Source organism: Anopheles coustani, chromosome 3 (genome assembly GCF_943734705.1).
Source record: "Anopheles coustani chromosome 3, idAnoCousDA_361_x.2, whole genome shotgun sequence".
NCBI lineage: Eukaryota > Metazoa > Arthropoda > Insecta > Diptera > Culicidae > Anopheles > Anopheles coustani.
The window spans coordinates 44,288,982-44,310,279 of NC_071288.1; the positions used below are offsets into that span (position 1 = coordinate 44,288,982).

Genomic DNA, 21,298 nt, shown 5'->3' on the forward strand with positions numbered 1-21,298 from the left:
CTTTGTTCACCTCATGCCATAGGTTTGGTTTCTATGTTTACTCTCATTTCTACATGCCGCTATAATTAATAATAATGATAATAAAAAAAAAAACACACTACCAGGCAAACCACATTTTCGTTTTATTTTCTTTTGCTTTCTTTGTAACAACAACGAGAATTGATATTCATCGAAAGTACACAGCACACTTTTCCCCCGCGGGCCCCCGGACACCAGGGTAACACCGGGTATTTGACCAGGTCGCAAGGGTGCCGGTGTACAACGATCGTGGTATACAGAGGTCCGAAATAAGGGGACGCAGGATACTACTTCAAATCTAACCTCCGGCCCACCCCGTCGTGGCACGTACGCACGTGTAGGTGTACCTCTCCGCTAGCAGTACGTGAGATCCACATACGGCCATTGCAGATATGGGTCTAATCAGTTATCTACGGTGTCGCAAAAGATGTTGCTTTTTATATAGTATATACTCTCTTTATACAGTGGTCGCATTCGAACCCTTAGCTGAACGAATAAAACTCTCTTCTCTGCTACCACCTCCGGCCGTGGGGGAAAACTCGATAAGTCTTACTGCAAAATATGTGGGCCGGCCCTGTGCTCATTTAATTTTCGATTCCCAAACACCGAAACCCGACCAATGGTGGAAACAAGAAGGACAGCTCAGATTGCCTTTAACACACACACCGGTTCTGTTGCCAAAGGTTGCCAGGTTGGTTTGGCAACCTTGTAATGTCCATTCTCATCGTAAAAACCTCTACCGAACCTTAAAGACGCCTGTTTAACGTTGAAATCTACGGTGTCTACAAGGTAGCATTACAATATGGTGCAGAGTTTTGGTGTGATCATCACGCCTGGAAACCACTAATCCCTCCTATCGACCGTGCCGAACAAAGATTGGTTGAAGCGGAGCAGAAAGGGAGACAAAGGAAGGCAGATGGATGCTCCTTAGAGAAAAAGTTTTTTTTTAATCCGCGCGATTTTATTTCCTCTCCCTAGGAGCGGAGCACGTTCCCGCATGGGTCTTAAGACCAATGACAACTTGGTTGGTAACACAAGATCAATGCATGCGTTCTAGAAACCAATCTTTACCCATTCGAAGCACGCATCAATAGGACATAAATATAAGTGTGTGTTTCTGTATGATTTGGATGTATTTGCTGTTTCATCTTTTTTAACTACATATGCTCTTCACTTTCCTATTAGCTCACGGGCGTACCATTTGAAAATCGCTTTTCCGACGGGTTCTCTCATTTTCTTCCTTTAACAGTCCACTATGATCACTCCGCACAGCTCTACCACACTCCGCACGGAGGAGGACGCAACAAATCGAGTTCGCTGGGAATCGATACATTGCGTGTACGTCAGAGTTTAGCAAGACGATGAAAGGGTCCGAAGGATGTGTGTGGAACATCCCTTAGTTGCGGGCAAACGAAGCCAACACATTACCATAAACGCTACGACATGGTCGTATTGCACTCACCTAACGAGAGGCGGGCGATTTGTTTACCTAAACTTCATCATAATTATCATCGTCATCGGCGTCATCATCATTATTATCATAATTAAAATAATTCATCTACAGTACCTTTCTCTTCCTATCTGTCCTGCTTCAAGTCTGCCTCCTGATTGGTTGTTTGTGGTGAGTTTTGGGGTGGCTTTCTTGCTAGTATTAGTAGCGCAAAGACTGACAAAGGGGAAATTTGTTTAGAAGAAAAAAAATGGGGTGTTGGAGAAGGTGGTTTAGAAAGAGGGGGTGTGTTTTTATTATCTACCGATTATATGCATTAGTTTCGACATCATGGTCACAGAACAACAACAAAAAAAAAAGGAAATTAGAGAATGTGTGCCCATCTATACACTACTCGTTATTCCGGGTTTTATTAAACCGGGTCGTTTTTCTTATGCTTCGCTTTCCCGGCAAATCTTTTCTTTTCTTTTAGCAGTTAAACAATGGTGAAGTATGCGTGTGTATGAGAGAATGTGCACATGTGTGTGTGTGTGCATGCGGATTTTATATGTGCATCTTTTTCTAGGTGTTGCTCTATCTTTCTTCGTGGGATTTCGCTTACTTCCGGTAAAACAAAAGAGACCTGATTCTATTGGTTGACGTTATAACCGTTCCTCAACATTATACCTCTCGGTCGCACAATTAAAATGTGCTGACATGCTGGTTTTTCAGTTTGCGTCAAGCTTTTGCAGCATGAACAACTGCCCGGCTCTTCGGCTTGTGGGCATTCTACTGCCAAACATGGTACCGGCAGAGGGAGAGAGGAAGAAAACAACACGCTTTCCGAACAGTGGGGATAGGTTGACCGTAAAAAGAGTATTTAAAAAAACAAACGAAAACCCCCTAAAATGAACAAACGACTAAACCTATTTCGTCCAGCATTTCGTTGCCTTTCCCTGACACACAACAAAAGAAGAAAAAAAAACAAACACAAATTTTACGGCGCTTTTACTTTTTTAAATAATAATTAAAATTCACACCTCCAATAGATGTTTTTGAAATATCTTAACATTCAACTTACGTGCCTGCTGCCTCGCACGAACAAACACCCACCCACCCACACACGCACACACACACACACACACCCAGACACACAGGCACACATACACATACATGGATCTATTTACTGCTGCACTAGTCTATGTTGTGTTGCGCCCACCCCCAATATTGTTGATGCATAGCTGTGTTCACGTAATTTTGTTGTTCAACAGCGAAAGTGGCTGCTAGATATAAATTTTATATATAAATATATATATATATTAATTTATATTTATATATATATATTTTTAACATTAATTTCCACACTTCATGATCTTTATGCCCGTCGCATGCTTAACGCACGACCGTCTTCTGCCTTTTTCTCTTCCACTCTTTCTTTCTCTCTCTCTCCCTCTTTAGCTGTGGTTTTGTGTGTGGTGATTGCGGGTGTGTTATTTTCCTTTCCTTCCTTTCCTTTGCTAGGGCTTCATACATAGAATTTTGTTTGTTTTGTTTTAGATACACAATTAAAGCTAACCCATCGAGGAGGTGGCCGCGGACGGTTGGCAGGAGCTGCCGTCGCCCCCGGTCGCCGTCGTCATGTCGTCCGGGCCGACACCACCGGACGCACCGCCGCACGATTGCTGCGGCAGGTTGATCGGATCATTATTGCTACTGCCACCGGCACCGCTGTTGCTGCTGCTGTTCGGGCCACCGCCACCGACGCCGCTGCCGGACGCACTGGCTCCGCCACCGTTACCGCTGCCACTGCCACCCTCCATCGAGCCGCTCGACGACGCCTTGGACGCCAGATCGTTCGGGTTTCTTGGCCTCAGGATGAGGTTCAGGCTCGGCTGAATGGCAAGCTCTGCAAAGGGGGAATGATAAGCACTGTCCATCTCTGCTGCTCGGGCACTCTCGGGCACCTACCTTGCTCTGTGAAGTTGAACAGCGGTGGAAACTCGCGACCGTTCGGCAGGGTCTTGCTGCCCTCCCGGAGCTCGTTGAAGAACGGATGGGCGCAGGCCTGCATCGGGGTGATTCGGGTGCCCGGCGTGTACTCCAGCAGCCGGGAAACCAGTGCGATCGCATCCGGTGGGGTGCGTGTCCGGAACACCTGATCCAATGGAAAAGCAAGAAAAGGTTGTAAAAACAACTGTCTTAGGACTCGTTCGTACGGTCTGGCGCCACCCTTCTCGCCCCCCGTGAGCCTGGACGGACACAGACATTAGGCAAAACACTACTGGGCAGTGGACAGATCAGAAGGATGAGGAGGGGGAGGAGGGCGTGTAGTACATTAGAGAAGGGAAAAACGACGGTAGTCAACGAAACAACAGGGTGGTACGCCACGAAAACACGACGCGGGTGGTAGTGAAGAAAGTGAAAAACCAACAGCACAATCTCGAACAAAATACAATCAAAGACTACAAAAGGCAGTTCGTTGTTAAAAAACGTTAGATTAGAGGAGCAGGGCAATGGGGAAGGGGGTTGGGGGGCTAGGATCAAAAGAGTCAAACAAGAAGCCAAAGAGTGGAGGAAGAAACAAACTTGAAATCACACACACACGCCGACACACACACAAACAGACGTGTGAATGTATTAAATTTTAAGCTGAAGTTGGGAAGCCGAAGCTGAAACTCCAATTTGTATAGAAATCATAAACTCTTTTGCAAGGATTAAATAAAATGTGTTGAAAGCTTTAAATAAAACTGTTGTTTCATAGAAATTAACGGGTAAACGAAAAAATTACGTCGAAAACTAAATAAAGATAAGCTGATAAATGAAAAACGAAACAACTGAGTGGATAAGGAAGCAACTGAGTTGATGAAGGAGCGATTAATTGAGCTTGTCTTAAATTCAACTTTGTTTTTCAAGAGATAGAAAATTGTGGAGCACGATTCGATTCGACTCATCGCTTGGCCGTGAGCAAGAGGGCAAAGAGTAAAATTACAATGTTGAGAATACAAGGAATGTTTCAAGACGATAAAAAATTGATATTATCTGTTGTTACTATTTCATCTTTCGTTTTCAATGCTATTTTTTCTCGTCTGAGGTATTAAGACATAAAAATGTCCACGGCGACCTTCTTTTCCATCTTAGCTCTGATGTTGAGTAGTTGTTTAGTTTAAGCTAGAAGTGCGTTTCTCCTAGTTGTAGCCGTGTGATAGTTCTTAGTGGCTGTGGGTTGACCATGTTGTAGGTGATGTGATACGCCGTGATCGGATAAACGAAATGAGAAGAAACGAAACCCTCTCCCACACGCATTGGGAAGAGGTGGTGGCGGCGGATGATTTTTTGTGCGATCGATCATGCATACAACACACGACGGGAAGCGAAGAAACACGAGCAAACGAGGAAGAAGTGCAGTTCCATACGCGGCTGGGGTTTCTCGTTTTCTGCTTTCTGTCGTGATGAAAATAGGCTCTCATTGCAAACACACACATTAGGTGCCTTCAGGTAACGCGTAAACGCTCGTAGCAGTTTTGAACTCATCACACCAAACGAAGAAGAGAACTAGGCTTTATTCGGTTCTATCAATTCCAAAGCCCCAAAAACGGCATTTTAGTACTGTTTGGCAGCACAAATGGTGAGTGCGTGCGTATGTGTGTGTGTGTGTGTATATGGTATACTTGTCGAGTGTGGTGTGTAAGAAAGTTGGTGCTGAACGTTATTAGTCTAACTTATTAGTAGATACAAAATAAAATTAATTAAATTGATCTTAGCACGATGAAAGAACTCAAAGTGAAACCAGTTTAAATCAACATAGTCCAATTATAATAGGCCAAACAAGAGGACCAATTTTAAAATGAAAACCAAATTGTGCCAAAAAATAAAAAAATGAGTTATGTTAACGAAAATTGTCATCTCGATTGGCCTTAGTTAGAGAGTTGATTAAACAGGACAATAAACAAAGAAGACAAAAATAGTTAACTTCCTTAACAGGACGTAGAAAATCAAAAAACCGTCCCAAACCGACAAGAATTATAACACACAAATGAGCCAACAGAATAAAAACAATGCAAACAACACACAGATAAAACCGCTGTGTTGGTAAAATAAATTTTCGTATGGCTTTGTATGGAATGGTTAAAGGGTGTTTGGAACTGTTGAAACTTCTATCTGAAAAAGAATGTCTGTTTTACTAAACTTGTGATGAGACTAAAAAAGAGATGCGTATGGAGCAAAACTAACCAAAACAAACTTAGTGTAGCAATCCGCAAAGAAGGGAAATAAGTTCGTGACAATAATGCGTACACTTCTATTGCTATCAGTCTACTATTCTAGTGTAGTGTGCAGTTGTGGTGGTTTTTGTAGTGCTGCTGTTGTTTTGAGATGTTTTTTGGCTGTAGGTATCGTTTAATGCTGCTAGTCAGGCCGAAACTGAGCGTAAGTAGAGTAAACGGTAGAAGGCTAGAGGCGGTAGAGTGAGTTCGATCAGTTTTGCAGTTTTTTCGTTTGTTTGTTTGTTTGTTGTTTTTTTTTTGGACAATTCTTCGTAGTTCTTACTCTAATACGTTGGTGCTCGGTCGTGGCGGTAGGGAAAGACATTCGCTCTAGCATTAACTGAAATGAGTCGAAGCGAATCGTACTGAAAATGATATCTGTAAACATTTTTTTCTCGGTTGAATTTGCTTAATTTCAAGATTCAAGCCAGAACGAAGGGGAGCAGGCGAGATGGGGGGTTGTTGGTGGAGAAGATGTAGATGGAGCACTCATTACAAATGAGACGGTCACAAACAATAAATAAGCGTGGGAGCCGCCGATCATTTCGCCGTAGTGACTCTTTTCCGGCTTAGTTCCTGGCACTTGGTTGGAGAGGACGACACTGTTAGAAGTGTTTGTTTGCGTGTGTGTGTGTGTGTATGCGGCGAAATGACATAAGGACAAGAAGCTGCACAAGGACGCTTCACACAAGGGGGGCCCTGGCTGCTCCAGTGTGGTCGTCCTTTTGACGATGAAAGGAGTCAAAGATTACCCTTCTCGGACATTTGCCGGACTCATTGCGTCGGAAGCGCAAGGTGGTGGGAAAGTTAATAGCTGCAACACGTCAACTTTCACAACGAATGTATGATTGTGAGCCAGTGTGTGTGTGTTTTTTTAGGAAGAAAACGACAAAGGACCTCAAAACTTATGCAGCGGGCCAGTAGCGAAAATGGGAACAAAGGGTAAGCGTAGTCATTTTAGGCGTTCAAATAGGCACTGCTGCTGCGGTTGTTGTTTGGTGGTTCGATGCAGTTCTGGAGAGGAGATGGTCACTGTTTCAATTTAACAAACCCGGCGGCGTACCTTTTGCCATGGATGACTTTTGATCTGTGGGAATTTGAACTCCGTGTAGTTGGGATTCATCTCTTTGATCTGTTCCCGTGTCGGCGTGCCGAGAACTTTGATGATTTCGACCAGCTGATCGACGCCGGAGTCGCCCGGGAAGATGGGCTGACCGAGCAGCAGTTCCGCCAGCACGCAACCCGCGCTCCAGACATCTGTTATGAACGAAGCAAAGAGAAAGAGGATGAAGCCACCGGGTGAGACACGCGGAAGGAAGCCCGCGGTTGCAGAACTCGAACCATACCGATCTTGGTGGTGTAATTGACGGCACCGAATATCAGCTCCGGTGCCCGGTAGTACCGGGAGCAGATGTACGATACGTTCGGCTCCCCGTCCAGCAGCTGCTTGGCGCTACCGAAGTCGCACAGCTTCAGCACGGCCGTCTCCGGGTTGAGCAGCAGGTTCTGTGGCTTGATGTCACGGTGGCAGATGCCGAGCGAGTGGATGTAAGCGAGACTTCTGAATAATTGATACATGTAAAGCTGCAGGCACCCGAAGTGCGTCGATGTTTACGGCGATTGGCGATTGTGGGGGCGCAGTTGATGGTTGGCGTGATGGCACATTTCCCGGAAGGAGAAACACGAACGTGTGGCGAAATGATGGAAAGAAATAAAGTAAAGAAAGGTCAGTGGTCGCACATTCATATTAATGGCCGGTGTCGTTCCCGGCTAACGGGCTGCTACTACTTACTCGGATAAAGTTGATAGGTATCGTTTGCTTGTTCTTCGCATAGTGACGGGCGACTTTGTAAACCGTTTCTGGGATATATTCGAGCACTAAGTTCAGATAAACTTCGTCTTTCTGCAAAATAGGCAATAGGGGAGAAGAAGAAAACAGCAAATAGTTAGTACAATCCATCATCACAAGGGGTGGAAAATGATCACTGTATCGTCGACGGGAGGTTAGCTTTAAGGTTAGTAGCGCGCAAACTATTGTGCTTTTACTTTCTTCTCTCAACACAGTGTTTCCATCCTGCGATAGTCGCCCACACCGAGGCAAAGAAACTTCGATCAGATGTACGCACAAACCACACTTCAAGCGCACACACGCACACACAGCTCATGTTAAGTAAGGACATATGTATGTGGTGCGGATTAATTCGGGACACACAATTCTTAAGGGGCAACTGTTTTGCCATTTTGCAATGAAACTCCGAGGCCGACACACACTACTCTGTGCACACAGAGGCGGACTACCGGACCAAAATATTAGCGATGAAGAACCTGAACACACCAACATGAGACGGTGGGGACGGATTCTAAGCGATGGCGACGACAGGTGCGCACTACGAACTGTTGCTCGAGGATCTCTCTGGAGGGAACAAAGCTGCCGTTTATATATGATATCCAGTTTAAGCTGGCTTGCCGATAGATTGATGTCAAGTCAAACCATCGGAAACGTCTGGGTCATCTACGCAAACGATATCACGTTTGTACAACGTGGGTGGTGGTGGATCAGCTCGTACCGATGGGGGGGAATGGATGTGGTGTGAAAGAGGAAAAACTGCTCCTCGATACGTCGTAGGGCAGCTGAGCAAACACGACGGGGTTGTTCTTCAGCGTCGTTTGCATGAGTTAAGTGCTGTGTAGTGGAGCAAAGCACAAGAACCTTTTATTTTTTCTTTAAACTAACACGGCGGCCCAATCGCTTTTTCGCAGCGTTGGTGAAAAATGATACTGTTTTCATTCTAGTAAACCCTGACTATAAGAACTACTCCCAACCGCTTCTGATAAAAAAAACCATAACGACTTAGCAATGCTCAAACAAAACAGGGACATGTTTAACAGTGATTGTTTTTCACTTCGCAAACAACGGACCAATCGTATGTATCTCGTCTGAACGAAAGCACACGCTTTCAACCTAAATGGATATCATACCATACGGTGGTCGCTTTATGACGTGGGTATAGTTCAAGGTATGGAAACACAGGACAAAACAAACCCAATATCCAGTGGACGAGAGCGATTACATGAAGACATTACATGAATGAGTTATTAGAGGACGGTAACGTAGAGGGACGCTATTTGACTAATGCATAATTTCACAGCAATTGGCGGTGACCGATTTCTCTGATGTCGAGTCGATATAAGCTACTTTACACACGGCTGTGGCGTTTTAGAAATTCAAACTAACTATACAAAGGGGTGTTTAAGGGACCACTCACACACACAAACTCACAAATACGCGCGGGCACACACTCAGCCGAGCAGAGGATAACATGGTTACATGTTGCGAGGGAAGAACCAGAACTGTGTTTTCAGCTTAGATCGCAACAAAAATACAAAATTCTAGCGAATGCCTCGGGTAGGATTCGTTTAATCACAAACGGTCCAACCGGGGCTGGAGGCAGGGAAGGTGGTACATGTTATGAGCATTAGAGAGGGAGAGAGAAAAAAAACCAAACAAAAATGAAAAACAAAGGACCAACAAATGCTACAACATTGGCATATATTGGGAGCGGGGAAATCAAATCATAACAAGAACACTCTGCAGCTGCATTTCGTTGCAGTTCGCACACCCCCGCGCGCGGCTAGGACATGGTCGTCCTGCACAGTGCGTGTGGTTAGGTGTGTGTGTGTGGGTGCATGATTGTGGGCGGGTTGGCACACAGTCACCAGCTCTTATGTCGGTTCCATCTCTACCTGCGTCTGCAAGGCACCGGCAAACAGTCCCATGTCCAACGGAAAATCATCTCGCTGTGAGTGTGGGTTGTGAAGAATGGAAACAGGACATGGTTGCGTGGGTTGGTTTTGTGGCGGGAGGGAAGTTGTGGGGGAAAGTTGGAGCGTTTGGAGGAAGATGTCGCAGGTTGAGGAGCAAGTTTTTGTGTGAGCCCATCGAGAAGTTGGTTGAAGGGAAAGAGGGCGGTTGGTTTTTAAATCATTTATTTTTCCCCCATCGATTGGTTTTGTTGATTCGTTGGTTTGTTGGTTTGGTTGGTTGGTTGGATGATATTGGTTGGTTTGTTGGTTGGTTGGTTGGTTGGTTTGTTGGTAGGATGGTAGTTTTTTTATGTTAGAAAAATAGGTCGGAACAGAAAAGAAAAGAGAGACAATTAATATAGAACTTAGTTCTATTATTTTTTTTTTATAAAATTGATAGATGAGATTGACTTACAAACAAAGAAACTATGCAATATATGGTCATGAACGCAAATAACGAAAAAATGGATTACAAAACAGATAATTTCATCATGGTAGAGCTTTACGAACGGAAACAATAAGAGTAGCTCTATAAACGAAAACAATAAGAGATAGCCATAGAGAGAACCAACTGACAAAAAGCAGAAAAACGGGCTTTTCTGGTAATATTGGAAATGTTGTAAGGAAAGGAATACTCGTAGAATAAATATCAGCTCTGAGCAGACTTTGGAATAAAAGAAAGATATACGGATTTTATCCTTTAATTACACTCCCTCCACCAAACGAACATGTCTGGTGTTTTCCAGAAATGCTACAACTAGAAATGATGATGAGGATAGAAAACTCGACGACACTACACACATAAAACAATGGGGGGATCTCGTCGTAACTAGGGCGGAACCAACTAGTGTAGAAAAATCCAACCGGAACACGGTGTATATAGTGTTGCGCGCACGATTCTGTTGCATTTGACGCCAGAACATGGTGGAAAATCATGGGAAAAAATACAATCGTCGCCCGGAAGGACAACACGCGACGAACAAAACAAACGACATGCGCCTTTTTGCTTCCCAGCGCAATTGGTGTGCTCGAAAGTTCAACCAACCTGCGAACTAGCGAGCGAGCTACGAATCAAACCGAGCGCTTTTTGAACTCCTCTAGTGTTGTTTCGTGAACCAACGGAGTGTACTACCAAGACAAAATAGTGAGAAAGTAGTTTTTTTTTTTTTTTCATTTTGTTCCTAATTAATGACACAAGCAACCCAGGACTCGTTGCACGACCCGACGTAAGGATAACGCGCTAACCAGCACAAGTTCTAACACGATGAGAAGAATAAAAAGCTTATCACCTTTCCTTCACACCCTCACACCCTTTTCCGGCGCTGTTTTCCCGAACTTTGGGTGCGTGGAAAAGGCGATAAATACTACACTAGCCGGGGAGGGGGCTCATTCTTCAGCGCCCTGGCGGTACGGATTACACACTGCCGAAACCTACCTTTTCGCCACTGGAGTAGAAGAAGTACTTTAGCTTAACGATGTTACAGTGTTCTAGTCGTCGCATGATCTGTAGTTCACGGTTCTGGAATGGGAGCGAAACAAGAAACAAAACGAAAGGATTAGTAATGAGCAGCCAGCGCGGGCCGTTTTCACAACGAGGTAAACGAAATATGTCTCCCACCCATTCCTTTTCCTCTCGGCCGATATACTGTAGACGGAAACGAAAAAAAAACAAAAATGGGAAAACTAAAAATAAATTACGTTAAATAATTAAGGTCCCCGCTGGATGATGGTCGATAAAGCGCTCGAACGTACGCTGCTCGCGTGCAAAGAGAGCTTTTCCCTTTTATTTGGATCAATAATTCTAGTTCTGTTCGGTTCTAGTGTTTAGCTCGTCGGGCTGTAGGCTAAAAGCATGACAAGCGGGCGGAAAGCGAACGTTGTATATGTCGCAACGCCAAGAGCGGGCCAATCATTTTACCATATCTTCATCTTCCGACCGGGCGATATTTTACAATACATTTGAATTTGGCGGAATGACTTTCGGCGAGCGTCACCACGGCACGCACAAAAGCCGGTCCAACATCGAAACGTTTGGAATTTTGGTGGACTTTTCCAACGAGGATACGTCTCTAACTGTGTTTCACAACACGCACCCACATATCGTTCCCTTGATGTATCGATCCGCTTCTCGGGTGTAGGCGTGGGGGAAAATGGAACAGATGTGTCGAGAAAAAAGGCAGGAGTTAATTTAGCCTGTCACTACTGGCGGAAACGAATTCATTCTAGGACGTTTTTGAAGAATACATTCAATATGAAAATTGGTGCCTTTCATAAGATCTTTTAACGATACGCTAATTTGAAAGTGGGATTTGTGCTTGTCTCTCCCGTGACGGACTAATTTACATCGTCATCGTACAAACAAAATAAAATAAAAAAAAATAATAACCATCGTCACTCACATGCGAATGAGTCGTAATTTATGATGAATTTAAAGATTTGCCGTAAAATCCGATACAATCCACTCCAATCCGGATTCGGGCGATGGAGGATCGTCCCACGTGAATTGCTTGACCTGATTGCGGCGGCGCGTTAAGGTAAATTAACTTCTTCTTTGTGCCGGGATGATGCTTGGGGTTTTCGTTGACTCATCGCAGCCGATGTTGTTTACGATGTAACGATGAATTTGAATGAATGTTTTTATTTAAAAATTAAATCGTATTTTGTCTATAGCGATTAATCGAAATTATCATTTCTGACGGTGCGATTCTCAACACACTCAGCGCTGAGTGTGCTGAGTTACAATGGCGAAAAGCTTCCTGCCCAACGCGTGGGTATTTAATTTGCAAACCTCTGCTAACTTGCAGCGCGTGCTATCGGATGGGAGTGTTTTTGAATCTGTTCGAACGGTGGAAGCACGATTCTCCTGTCAGCGGTTGCATCATATATCACTGCTGCGAAACTAGCCTCCAGCACTGAATGCACAGCAGGTAACGATGTTGAAAATGTGTCGGTATGAACGGTAGACATAACAAAATAATCGTAGAGCAAAAAAAAAAAGAACGAACACATTTCTAATGAACTTCATCAATGTTAAATGGTCCACCGATTTGCACTTCTTTCATTTGCCTTCGGTGCAACCGTCCATAGGTTGGGGAAAAAACATACTTTATTTAAATTTTCCCTCCCCTTTGTGATCGCAACTGCATCCCGACATTGTGCCGGGGGTGTAGGATATGTTGGCTCGCGGTTGCATAATTGAATTCATGCCATCGTTCTACTCCCTTCGCTACTAATAGCATCCTAACGATGGCCATATTAGCAACGCCCGGTCTTCCTGCGGCGTTGGTGCTGACTGTTGATTAGCAAAGCGGTGGGCATCCACCACTCTCCTCATCCCCGGCATGTCCTAAAACGTGCTGAACTAAGCTTCCCTCTCGGCCGTCCTACCTTGGAGGATTACACATCCCCGTACCCTCCCCTCCCCATACGCCCCGAACACACTTACCTTAAATCGTTTGTCCTGTAACACCTTCTTGATGGCGACTAGCTCGCCCGTATCACAGAGTTTCGCCTGGAAGACGACACCGAAGCTTCCATTGCCAATTATCTTAGTATCTGTGTATGATACTTCCTGCGGTCTGTCTGGGCCTTGTCCGGGTGTTGCTACAACCGTCGTCACTTTGGAGCCATCCTTACCTGGGGGATAGGGAAAAGGGGAAGAGAAGAGATGCAAATACGGTTAGTAATATGATCCAGCGAACGGTAGGATCAGTAGGCAGCCCAAGGTCAGAGGAGGAAAGAGACTCGCAGTTATTTAGTGGAGGAAAGGGTCGGCATCCGGCCGCACGACGGAAAACTATCACGAGGATATGACGGCCAACGTTGGAGGAGTAGGTGTTTCCGCCTTCCACCCACATTGCTAAACGATGGTGAACTATTTCCCATGCCCAGTTCCTCGGTTAATACTCCAATTAAAGGCGAACGTAAAAACGTCAAATGCTCTGCCCTTGACGGCTAAGTAGACGTGAACTGCTGGGAGTGGTTCGGCGCTAGACTGAAGAAGTGGGCTTTTTTTTCTTGTGTTTGCAAAAAATGAACCCACATTTGCAACTAACGTTACCCTATGTCTTTAGGGTCTCATTTTGGATCGATAAACACGAGAACTTTTGGTAAGAAAAGTTTAACATTAAAAGCAGGAATCAAAATCGAATCGATCATACAGATATGAAACGGACAACAAGAAACGTAAGGTTTGAAAACAAAAACGTGCAGACGAAATATTTTTTAACACTCCAACTATGCATTCAGAAAAATCATTAAAAAGTACCGGGCCGGAGTTTTTCTCAACTTATCGATCGACTTCAAGTGTCTGAGTGGAGGGGAACGGAAAAAGCCAGAAACAGGCATTAATTGTTCATTGGTGACGCAAACGCTTCAGCTACCACACACGCGTAGTTCTCTCGCCTGACTTGTCCGCTTTGCTGGAGTCGATTCTGGCCCGACGTTGAATAATTTACCCATACGAACGAACATGCGATCGTACCGCCCCCGGGTGGGTAGATTTCCCCTTTCCGAGAGTGAGGATGGGGGGAAAGGCCTTTGTGTCGTTGGAAATTCTAAAAGGGCGGAAAAGTCAATACTCAACCGATTGGGCCCTTTTATCATAATTCTAGCTCTAGCGTAAGAACACGGACCGATTAAAACAATCAATCACGATGCGGAACCACGAGTAACGTGTGACGAGGGGCACGCAATTCTGCCATCTTGCGTAGTTTTAATTTCTACAAATGGTTTGTTGTAGTTGCGTGATTTTTCTAAACATTTCCTATCACCCTTTTCTATTTTTAGAAAGTTAAATTTCCTTTAAAAACAACTTCATAACTTGTTTAATTTAACCAATTCAACCATTGATTCTAAACAACACCATCACAAGTTGGATCCCGGTGAAACCGGTTCAATCTACCATCGCCATTGATAATTTCCAATTACCACGGTTTGACATAATTTTAAAGATACCGAAGTTCTTTAGCAGCTAGTTGCTGTCTGTCAAACACTGAGCATCAACCGCGCTGTTGAAGATAATGATCGACCCAATTTTGCGTTTCGGTTGGATTCTAATAACTGGTTTGCAATAAATAAATTATACCCCTATTGCGCGCGTCACGCGGTTGATTGCTTTATCGAGGAGGAGCCAACCGGAGTTCATCGATTTACGACCCCATTGACGAAAGGATCCTCGTGGTCGCACGTCAGACGCCGGAGAAGTTTGACGTTTGGCGATAAACGGATCTCATTTAAGAATGCATCCAGCGAAACAATACAATCGCCAAATAACGGTGGAAGATAGATGCGCACGGGGAGATAACCCAGTTCATACCGGCTCCGGTGGACTAACAATGTACGGTGGACAGAACAATTACAAAACGACCTATTATTTGACGAACTCGCGCGCCCCGGAGATTAGGTACCGGTCTGGGATGCCGCCGGTTCGATATCGATGGTGGCTGTAATGTCCAATCAGTATCTCATTACGCAATTAGCCCACCTACACACTTTTACTGTAATGCAATCTGACGGTTGTCAATCTGTTATGACCTCCGGGTACTGGGCTGGCTGGATGATAAGATAGTCAATTTCGCGCTGAACTTATCACAAGTTGCCCGTCTGTCTGTCTGTGTCGGTATATTCGCATACATTTCGGCAAACGATTGAAAACTGCGCTATATTGCACGGATATCTTGAGCAATGAACCTCATCTCGTCTTTGACGATGGACACCAAGTCTGGAGATTACTTAGATAGACCATTACTGTTTGTAATAAAAATTGAAAATACGTCAAGTACAGTTTTGATGTACCTGGCCTTTCTTGTGACGATAGATGATAATTCAATGTAGCTGATTGTTCGATAGAGGTGTGAACTATGTGTGTATCTATTACAATCTACCGTCGAGCAAAATGCCGCAGATGTTCTGGAAGCTTCTAGACCGTCCGAACCGTCTGGAACCTATCCGACCCTATCACAGATGGCACAACTCAGGCAGAAAATATAACCAATCCTCGCAATGAGTATTAGAAACAAAAAGACAACAGTCATGGTAGACAACAGACACATTGAAATTCGTGCATTCGTTATTGCAATGCCAATGTACAAGTTCTAGGCACATGCGCTATATGGCCGCACGCTTGTTTGTTCTGAACGCCCCCCGAAGGGTAGCATACGACTGGCCAATTATCCTCCAAATGTTATTGGCTTGCGGGCTAGCCTTCTACTCCACACACACAGAGACACAGCAGACACATTGGCCAGTGCAGGTTTATCAGGATGCTTCAATAAACCCACAAACAAATCCTTCTCCCGGCCGGCTTATCGCCGTCGGGGTTATCTCTGGTCGAGGATCTGGTGAGGCCAACACATTATTGCCCACATGGCCCTCCCGCCAGGCCAGCGGCGGGTGGGGAGGAGAGGAGTGTGGTTCATCGAAGCGCAACGTGCAACGGCAACCACCCGCCGACTGTTTGTTCTTGGCCAGTTCTGTAAATAGTAAACAGTAGGTTTTCACCTCTAAAGGATGACCACTCGACTGACTCGAGAGGGACCATATTTTTGTTAGAACAAAAAACATCTACATATAACGACAACTTCGGTTTGCGTGTTTGCAAGCGTGACTATCAATTCTGGAACATACGATTAATTCGGGAAGGGCACCTCTGTCGTCTGTGTCTGTGTCTTTCATTTCCCTTTCATGGGGCACAGCGTCCAGCCATAGGTCTCGCGCGCTTCCGAAACGAAAACAACAACACGGATGCAATGATGAATTATGTCCTCCGTCTGTCCTGATTAAGTTCACGAACAACAACAACAACAACAAAAAGTAGCCATCACAAAATGGCGTGTGGGGGACACCTTTTTTGTGTGGTGGGAATTTTCCCATGCCTTTTTGCTCCCACTGGCGATAGACACCCCGATTGTGTTGGAGCCCGCAGATTATTGGTTTCTGTTGCCAGCCGAAAATCGCACCACCATCGCAAACTGTGCGACTGATAAGAGTGCGACCCAGTGAACGGCGAGTTGCGGGGATTAGGCCGGGCTCGGCATGGAATTGATACGATAATGACGAGCCTCCAAAATTAATACTGCGTCGGATGGAGTTTTCGCTACTCCATCTCGCAAGGCAATAAATGTTTGTTTTGCTTTTCAGTGGCCACCATTTCGAGAGATAAGAAACTAGTGCCGCTATGCAGAAATCACCGCAGCTTGCGAAGCAAATTAGGACCGACTTGACTTCAGCGCCTCACACAGGGGTTCATTCATAGGCAAGGGACTACCTACGCAACCTGTTGCGATGATGATGATTTGCCGGGTTGTCCCCCTGGTGGCACATAACTGCCACAAGTTTAATTCACTCCCGCTGAACAATCAACTTGCACCAATGAACCGGGGAAAAACGGTAAAGTCACTCGCTTAGGTGAAGATAATTTGTGTTTGCAAACGGCTACGGCTCCACCAAATCGCGCAGTTCTCGAGGGCAGTTTTGAAAACTTTGCCATGCTGAACGCGAAACTACGAACTGGAGCACAACCCTATTTTAGTCGGAATTAATTTGTTCGCTTTGCGGAAAAGTTTTCTCTCCCCCCGGGGGTGGAAGTTTATCATTCACGTTAGCAATCTCGCTCCTCGCCCCGTGTCGAAACCCGACCGCCACCTCTCGACGGCGCAAATGACAGTCGTAAGTCACGAGCGTAACTCGATTTGTTTGTTTGTTTGTTTGCTCGGTTGCCCGCACTTGGACCACTTGGGTGCGTTTTTCGTAAACTCCTTCCTTCGTTCAAACCCATCGAATCGCTCTCCCGTCGCGTTCCGTAGCGACAGCCGGAAATAATCATCATACAGCGTCCCGATAATCTACCCGATGCCAGGGAGGACGTCAGAGCACCGTGTGCTTGACCTATGCGGAGATAGACCAACCCCAGCGTGACGAGGAGGAGTTTGGCGATGCAAACAAACGAGAGCTGTTGAGAGGCAATCTCGAAAGTGTTTGCTTCGAGATGAACCACCACCGTTTCTTCTCTCGAATTTGGTGGCCTGTGTTATCGTGTACAAATAGCAATTCTGATACGTAGAATCTTACCGCTGTCCTACGCATCGGATCTGCTGTACGACGCAATAGCTGCAGCTCTTGGCTTGCCGTGGGGAGAGATGTTTACCGGTGCGCAATAAGCAAATCAAGCAACTAACCACACGCACCTTGCCTCTGTCACATCCGTCAGCCCGGGATTACCGTCCCTTGACGGACATTCCTAAGCACACCGGTTTAGCCGCGTATGACCTTTTCTATTGCCGGAAGAGCTGGTTCCACGTTGCTCACGACCAAAAAGTCTGCAGTACACGGCGCTCCCGGAAGCGAGCGAACGAGAGAGAGGGTGGGGACGGTGTCACCACGCAATAATAGCAGAGCAAAGCCAGAACACGGTACCGGTTAAAGGAGGCTGCTGACATGGGAAGGGTTTAAAGTATCCGCATCCTACCTTCACGGAAGTGCTTGTTGATGAGTGGAGATCGATGTATGCAACCACCATTCGCAACACGCAAACATACACCTCACATATGAGCAGCCCTCGGCGACGATGGCGGCGGCTGGCTACTTCCTTTTCGGAACTTCTGTCTGGCCAGCTTAGTCGTGAACAGACGAACTAGCACCTCCATGCTCCTTCCTTCGTGCCGTCGGACAGGTGCTACTACAACGGCATACCTAGCCAGTTAGTACCCCTTCGCCATGGGACGTGAACTTAACCTAGCAGGTTCTAAACCAACACAGACAGGTAGACAGACGAAGTGGCGGAGAAGGTAGACGGTACACGCGGCTGCACACGTTCATATGTGGTCCGAACGGTTTCGGTTCATTGGTGAAGGTGCTGGTGGTGGCGGCGACTAGCCGCTCGGCTGTAGTTTCTGTGCGGAGGAGAGCTAGACGGGTTTTTGCAGCGGTTCCATTTCAGTGCCTCACTTTCAAGGTCTTGACGATGATGCCGGGCTATTTTGCAGGGAGGAATGCACTGGCTCATATGAAGGGAAAGAGGGCCGCGGTAGGATGGCGCTTGAAAGAAGCTTAAAAAACGGAAACAATAGTCAAGAATTGGTAATCCTTGTCTACAGGGTTCTTTGGACTCATTCATCAATCAATCGAAAACAACATTCCAAATGGCCTGGAATGCTCGGTAAGCTATTTGTATGGGCCTATAAAACTCCTATATAGTTTGTTGGTAAAAATCAGCATTCAAATAACTTTAAGAACCAAATCGAGTCATTAAGCGGACATACGGGCAAGAATGTAAATGGCGTATATTTATGTCCGCTCTCCAACAAGTCGTCGGGTGTAACTATTTTGCGTCATAAAAATCCGCTTTACGTAGACGAATTTCTACCATCACCCGATGACGACTGAAGAAATCGACGAGAAGCAATGTAACCGGAAATGTTTGTACTTTAAAAATGCAACCAATCGATCGTAAGAGCGATGTGAACGTAAAGCCCCCCACCTCCATCGGCACGTCTGCCTGTCATTAATGAGCTATCTTCGTTCAGTTTGACGTCACCGGGGGTGAGGTGTTTTTTCATTACAAACTCATTACTTTTCAAACGAGGCAATGGATCCTCGAGTGGCCAACGCGTAACTTAAATCAAATCGACCAAAAGCCAATAAATGTCGGCGGTTTGAAAACTTTTAATGGCGCGGACACGGGTTGTGGGCGTACAAGTTCAAATTGGAAATACTTTTAACAGCTCATTAAAACGACCGCGACTTCAAGTGTCAAGATGTAAATTTAAACGCTCCGCAGTAGACGGTTCGGGCTAGGCCTTGCAGTGTCACATTTGATCCCAGAGTACAAAACAAGAGTTCCTTGTACTGCAATAGCATAGGCCCGAGTGCAAACTGCGGTAGATTGACAATACACTGACCGAAGTTTATCTCGCAAGGACTTAAGTAGGTGTAGAAAATTATCACTCCAATCTGGTCAAACAGAGGCGCTTCGTGATAATGGGTGAAAGAAGCTGTTTCCTGGTGCCGATGGGAGTAAGGCTGGCGCAAGGCTTGTCACAAAGTCTCAAAAGAAAGCACTCCTCAATCACTGACAAGGACAATGGGCTTATCGGGCTTATGTTACACCTTCGGTTTGTTAGTTGCCACCTGCTTTGTTCCCGCGTTTGATTCCGGCTTTAATCGACACACATGTTTGTTCCTTATCGCGGGGTGTGGTGTGACTTAACTCATTCCCAACTTGTTTCCGACTAGCGACGCACAGAAATAGCAGAGGAACGCATGGGAACCAACCAAGACCTTGATATACCAAAGCCTGTTACCGATTCTCGTAATGGGCGACAAATTGTCTCAGAAGAGGTTATCCTCCGATTTAACGTTGGTAATTCGAATTCTAGACGATTTCCATCACACGGACCGTAGTTAATTTGGGGGGACAAAACACTTACACATCTCCTTGAGCTTCCTCGACAGCCGACTAAAGCTGAAGCAGGAACACTGCACCGTCGGTTCACCATCGAGCGAACCGCCATATTTGGCCGCTCGCTCGAGTTTCTTCTGCTGCTTCCGCTGGCGCTTCTCCTCGGCCAGCTGGCGCTGCAGGCCGTACTTCTCCCGTATCTTGGGGCTGCCGTTCTCGTCGATGTAGTACAGCGTCTGCTCCAGCCCGTCGTACTTGTTGATCAGCTTCGGATCGATGGCAAACACCTGCAGGACGTTCGGATCGGAGGCGGGTGGCGCTGGCAGCTGAGGGGCCACCAGGGGATTACTAGGCACTGTCACCGCCGTTGGCTCGTCGGCGTTGGTCCTCTGTTGCTTCGGCTGCTGGGTTTGCGCTTGCTCCTCCTTCTCGACCTCCACCTCTACCTTCGGTGGAAGCTGCATCGTCGTGCCACCGGTATCACTGGGTCTCACGCGGGCGGTCTGGCCCCCGGCGGGGCGGCGGTTCACTGCGGAGACGGGTACCGTCGCGGGCTCTTCGTCGAGGTCGTCCTCGACAAAGCCATCCGTGTCGGTGCTATCACAGGCGGTCACTACCTTTGGCAGTGCTCTCGGTCGCGGACTGTTCACGTCCGGCAGACTCTGGCAGGTACGATCCTTCATCAGCCGCAGCTCGGACTGAGGCTTCTTCTTCGTCAGACGCAGCGTGATGCCCACCTCTTCCTCATCCTGCTCTTCCTCCACCTCCTCCTCCTCGTCGTCGTGCTCGTTATCTACGTCGTCGTTATCAGCTCCCTGTGCACCACCACCACTATGCGCGCGCTGTGCCAGCACTTTGTGCTGAAGACCACCTCCTCCCGCTGCCCCGACACGCTCCTTCGTGCGTACCCCTGCCGAGCCTGGGTTGCCGCCTCCGGTCGAGAGCAGCCGACCCGTTCCGGTGACACTGCCACTCGCACTGCCAGGCAGCTCGCGATCGATGTCCTGCATCGAAAGGAACACGCCCGAGTCGGAGGCGGCGATTTTGCTGTCCACGAACGAGGGCAGCGTCTGGTTGTGGCGCTGGTCATCGTTCTCGCACTCACTGTTGTGCTTGAGATTTTCCATGCGCCGCCGGAAAACCACCGGCAGCGTTAGAGGCATCCCCACGGTGTTGCCACCGCCGATCGTCGCTCCCGTTGTAGCCTCGCACCCGCTGGCCGTCGTCACCGTCACTCCCGGGAGCTCCAGCTCGGGCACTGCCACCGTTGTGGCCATCTTGGGCGGAAATGCACTGCTTTTCCCGTAACACTGCGGACACTCTTCGTACTGCTTGGGAAGCTATCACTTATTACTTGGTTAAAGCTATTGCACTGAGTTTTTGTAC

The 21,298-nt window shown here is 46.5% G+C and overlaps 1 protein-coding gene across 1 annotated transcript; it reads right to left on the reverse strand.

Moving 5' to 3' along the window:
- Nucleotides 1-1,731: 1,731 nt before the first annotated feature.
- Nucleotides 1,732-21,075, reverse strand: LOC131259511 (protein kinase shaggy-like). The gene is made up of 9 exons (XM_058261016.1): nt 19,941-21,075; nt 12,959-13,149; nt 10,949-11,032; nt 9,454-9,507; nt 7,502-7,612; nt 7,056-7,293; nt 6,773-6,966; nt 3,416-3,602; nt 1,732-3,353 (listed from the first exon to the last, which is right to left on the reverse strand). The coding sequence occupies exons 1-9, from the start codon at nt 21,073-21,075 to the stop codon at nt 3,019-3,021; spliced, it is 2,529 nt and encodes an 842-aa protein (XP_058116999.1). The 3' UTR covers nt 1,732-3,018.
- Between the last annotated feature and the right edge of the window lie 223 nt (nt 21,076-21,298).